The 3396-nt window shown below is 37.8% G+C and overlaps 1 protein-coding gene across 1 annotated transcript; it reads right to left on the bottom strand.

Annotated features, from left to right (window-relative positions):
• Window positions 1-1540: 1540 nt before the first annotated feature.
• LOC119819690 (putative olfactory receptor 5AK3) lies at window positions 1541-2486 on the bottom strand. Its single transcript, XM_038338023.2, is given in 2 exon segments — window positions 1541-1660; window positions 1662-2486. Coding segments are annotated over 2 exon segments (945 nt in total).
• Between the last annotated feature and the right edge of the window lie 910 nt (window positions 2487-3396).

Below are 3396 nucleotides of genomic sequence, written 5' to 3'. Positions count from 1 at the left end.
GGCATAAAATCCCAGAGAGTCACTCTCTTGGCCTCCCTGCTGCATCGATTAGAAGTTCATTCCACTCTGCCCAGTTTTCTCATGTGAGCCCTGAGATTAAAAATCAAGTTCTTTTGCTTGCAACACATGCAGTGTATTGCATGGCCACTCAAGCTGAATGATGACTTGAGGATCTACAGTAGTACTCAGGAACTACTGAGTTTGCCCCTCGTAAACCATGAGCTGCCATCAAGAGTTTGTTGTAGCAGAGGTGTACGTACTATACATTCTCTCTCAACGGCCATATTTAATTCATTTGTGTGCACGTTTATTTATTTATTTATTTATTTATTTATTTATTTAAAAGAAGCTATATAAGGAGGCTGAGAAGAAGACTCAACAGGTTGGACCACTCGCTGCTCTTCCAGAGGCCCTCGACTTTATTCTGAGCACTGGCATGACAGGTCACAACCATCAACAACTCAAATGCCAGGGCATCTGAAGTTCTCTTCTCGTACCAAACATGCAAATAGTGCACAGACATACATTCAGGTAAAAAATACTCATACACATATAAATTTAAAAACTATATTAATAATCAACTCGTAAATTCCTGAAATTTAATAAGCATGGAGGGTATAATAATGAGTATCTTGTTTTAACAGAGATCAAGTGGCTAGTTTTTGTATATGCATCTGCGGTAGGCATATCTATACAGTCTGATCAAGGTGTACCCTGAGAAATAGTTTACCCGAAGTGACAGTCTATTGTTTTCCAATGGATCTTTCCTAGATTCCTTCAGATCGTTGATGTCAGGTACAATGTGGCACTACAGCTTTCCTGGTAACTAGCTCTCTGACTTAAACTGTTTCTTGGTTCCACTGGAACTCCTATTCCTATTGAGTTTCTGAGGGAAAAAAAAAGAGATTCATATGCATTTTAAAAATGGATATTTATTGGAAAGTTTTTAGATTAATTCACTTGAAACTATCTCTGTTGGAGACAGAAATCGAATATGCTCCCAGTAGTTCCCTTTCCTAGAGGTGGAGATAATTATATTAAGAGGATGACTAATGACATAAATAAGTACTTTCAAGTACCAGGGAAGGTAGCAAATGTGTAAATATTGAATAGAGATGACAGCTTGGGTAAAAAGATGTCTTTTAAAAAGGAGAATTTATTTAACATCCTGGTTATTTGCAATAATTTGAGCAGAATTAGCAATGGACCCCATTGTAGATAACTTAGATAACTGTTTAAGTGATTATAATGACGTAATTTTGATAATGACAGTGTAAAAGTAGGGATTTTTCAAGTAGTTAAAATATGCTGGAAATAACACTTTTTCAAATGTCCATTTACTTCTTAATATTTGAATGATATCCACAAGTGTTTCATCAGAAGCTGAGATGCTTTCAGAAGCTGCTCTAGGCATGAAAGAGACACTGGATATGATTTCAAAGATCGGAATTATGAATGAAACAAGCTACAATGATGGTTTGTAGATATTCTAGAGGAATCTCAACTACATCATCTACTGTATGATATGATATACTGAGTTTTAATAACTTAAATTCCATCTAAAGAACCCTTTCCCTGTGGCTTTTATAGCGTCTTTGACCTCCTTGTTTCTCAAGCTGTAGATCAGAGGGTTCAACATGGGAATCACAATGCCATAAAAACACAGAGGCCACCTTCATGTTCTCCTCAGAGCTGTCAGAATGAGGCTGTAAGTACATGTAAGCGAGGGTTCCGTAGAAAATGGTGACTGCGGTCAGATGGGAGGCACACGTGGAGAAGGTTTTCCTCCTTCCTGCAGTGGAGGACATCTTTAGGATGGCGGCCATGATGTATATGTAGGAGAGGATAACGACCAGCACAGTGAATGTCAGGTTAAACCCAACAAAAATTAAAATTAGCATGAAGTTAGTGTCCTGGCTGTAGCATGAAAGAGTGACAAGTGGGGGAATATCGCAGAAAAAGTGATTGATTTTTAAATTACAGAAGGACAGGGAAAATGTAAATCCTGTGTGCACTGAGGAGTTTATTGTTCCCATGAGATAAGAACCAGCTACCAACTGGATGCAGACTTGTCGAGACATGATTATGGGGTAGCGAAGGGGCTTACAGATCGCCACATAACGGTCCACTGCCATAACAGCAAGGAGGTAACAGTCACTGGTTGCAAATATTGCATAAATAAATAATTGTATTAAACATCCCTCAAAAGTTATTGATTTATCTTCTGCTATGAAATTCTGTAGCATCTTTGGCGTGACGGCAGATGTGTAGCAGATATCAACAAAAGCCAGATGTTGTAGGAAGAAGTACATGGGGGTCTGAAGTCTGGAGTCCGTGTTGATGAGGAGGATCATCCCAGTGTTTCCCACCATGGATGTCACGTAGATGACAAGAAACACAACGAAGAGAACACACTGAACATCACGTTGGACCCCAAATCCTAGAAGATAGAAGTCAGTGACTTTGGTGTCATTTCCTTGGGTCATGGCTATCAAGAGTCTGTAGGTGATTAAAAAAAAGGAGCTGAATAATAGAGAAAAATCTTTTATTAGATTAAGAAAAGTCTTTATTTTTCACTCCATTCTATACTTTGATATCCATAATAAAGACTCAAAAATGGGTTTGTTGCTTTGCATGTGTATTTTAGTAATGTATTAATTTATAGGTAATGAATACTTCATGGAAAAAATCACCTTTGAACATACAAGTCTAAGAAATGCAAAAATCTCATACTTTTCCATTGTATTATACATGCATCTATATTTGCATATGGCAATACACAAACATAATTTTGACGTTCTCAAAAGGCTATATAATTTATACACATTTATCATTTTAGCCCCTTAAGTGCTTCAGACTCTTGAAACTAGTAATGAAAAAAATGGAGACATTTGTAAGGTCTACACAATTTTGTTGGCTTCATGATGTTTTTGTACCTATTTGTTTTAAAAGAATCCTCTCATTTTATATATGTAAGAGGCTGATTTGCATTTCCTATGGAGTTGAATGGTTTTCTTTTTAGCTATTACCAAGGTTAAGGGAAAGCCATGTGTTAACACTTCAATCTATATACGCTGGTAGTTTATTTTAAAATTGCACGTATCTTTTTCTTTTCTGAGTTATAGAACCTCTGCGCCTGGCTGGGTGTAGAGTCAAGGTGCATCCATATGCGGTCTTTCCCACAGTGGAGAGCTTTAAGCTCCATGACTCGGTGTCTTTACAATTATTCCCTTCCAGATTATAAAGCATTGCTCCAGACAGAAGTGTCTATCATCACCCGCAGTGTGGTAGAAACCGGTTCCTGACACACGGATGTACCTTCCTTTTCCTCGGGTAACAGGGATGAGTTTCAGTTCCAATCCCACTTGTGCACTGAGATGATTTCAAAGCCCATGG

Source organism: Arvicola amphibius, chromosome 7 (genome assembly GCF_903992535.2).
Source record: "Arvicola amphibius chromosome 7, mArvAmp1.2, whole genome shotgun sequence".
Lineage (NCBI taxonomy): Eukaryota > Metazoa > Chordata > Mammalia > Rodentia > Cricetidae > Arvicola > Arvicola amphibius.
The sequence above is the reverse complement of the archived record's forward strand: the minus strand, read 5'-3'. Positions and strand labels throughout refer to the sequence as shown.